The 1610-nt window shown below is 26.8% G+C and overlaps 1 protein-coding gene across 1 annotated transcript in view; it reads left to right on the forward strand.

Moving 5' to 3' along the window:
* The first annotated feature begins 352 nt into the window (after nt 1-352).
* Nucleotides 353-1610, forward strand: part of LOC108693628 (odorant receptor 67a-like) — a 2211-nt gene continuing 953 nt past the window's right edge. Inside the window, exon 1 of the mRNA XM_018202664.1 lies at nt 353-714. Within this exon, the coding sequence (XP_018058153.1) occupies nt 353-714 (362 nt within the window). The remainder of the gene's footprint in view (nt 715-1610) is intronic.

A 1610-nucleotide genomic window follows, 5' to 3' on the forward strand; every position in this document is an offset into this window, starting at 1 on the left:
ATTTATATATAAAACGAGAATAAATAAATTGAACTATATAACAAAAATTAAATTAGATTAATTTTGTTTTAAAGTTTTCCAAATAATTCTTAAGAAAAATTATTGCGTTCTAAAATCACAAATTTATTTGTTTTGCACGTGTTTTTCATCATTATAGCATCAACGATTTCCCAAAGTATTATACAATAGCGATCGGATAGCGATATTTTTCACTATATTTAAAAAATTAAATGTTTATTAATTTATATAATTTTAAGATAGCTTCTGCCTGTTTTTTTATTGTTTGCAGATTATATATACATGTATATATATTTATTATGTATTTTTGAAATGTCCATGCAGATTACATTCCATGCCTTATATAATCTTATGTACGATCTCGCTGATAGGCACTATAATTGGAGGAATACTTTATATGTTAGAGGGCGCAATACCTTATGGGTTCGTGTGGGTACCTTGGGAATGTACTTCGTTCCTTTTATTCTGTTTTACGTCTCTTCAAGAGATCGCAGCTGTGACTATTGGCATTATTGTAAACATTGCAACAGAAACTACGGTTTTAGGATTTTGCTTGCATATATGTGCAAGATTCGAAATTCTAAATCATCGCCTTCAGAGAATGATAAAAGGTGAGAAGGAAGGCATGCGGAAAAATTCAGTAAACAATATAAGCAGATTATCAAAATACGTTTCCTTTCATCTTTGTATAATCAGGTTCGTCAAACAATGATATTTGCTTTGTGCATGTATTTTTCTTAAATGAAAAATCAAGTTTTATTTCATGTATTAAAAAAATGGTAATTTAACATCTTCTATATATATATTTCGGTTAAAATTAAAATAATATCATATGAACAAATTTACATGAGAATCAAGATTAGAATATTCCTGAAACTCATTTTGTATTTTTTACTAATGATTTCGAATAATAGATCGTTAAATTTTTTGCGACAAGTTATAAACGTAGAAACATGCTAAAAATTTATAGTTTTGTGAAGATAATCTTCACATTGTTTCGTATTGTTTTGTTATCTTAATTCTATATTCTTTTTGCAAAAATATCTCATTTTTAAAACTATACAATAAGCCAGAAAAAATTATAATTTCATTTTTGCGTAATTTTGAAATAATTCTAATGTATCAATGGAATATATACCATACAATAATTCCATATAATGTGTTGTAATAACTTTTTAGCTATTGTAATGCAATGTATAGTGTCCCAAATTTACTTAACTAACGACCAATTCTTGTGAAGTCATTTCGAGAATATTCTAATATAACATACATATCTAATATTCTAATACAAAAATATCGAAGCTATAATAGTTTTTGAATTATAAGCATTTAAAGTTAGCGAATTATATTGCCTAAAGTTCGCGCGTTTAGTTGTGGTTGGCATGTTGTATTGTGGGACAAAATGCCAACCATACCAACACGCGAACTTTAAGCGATCTGATTCGCTAACTTTAAATGCTTATAATTTAAAAACTATTATAGCCTTGACATTTTGGTATTACAATTTTTATTTCAAAATAATTTTAGTAATCTACTATTAGCAGACAATGTGGTAGAGCTGAGACATCCTGTACTGTATATATATATATATA

Source organism: Atta colombica, unplaced genomic scaffold (assembly GCF_001594045.1).
Source record: "Atta colombica isolate Treedump-2 unplaced genomic scaffold, Acol1.0 scaffold96, whole genome shotgun sequence".
Classification (NCBI taxonomy): domain Eukaryota; kingdom Metazoa; phylum Arthropoda; class Insecta; order Hymenoptera; family Formicidae; genus Atta; species Atta colombica.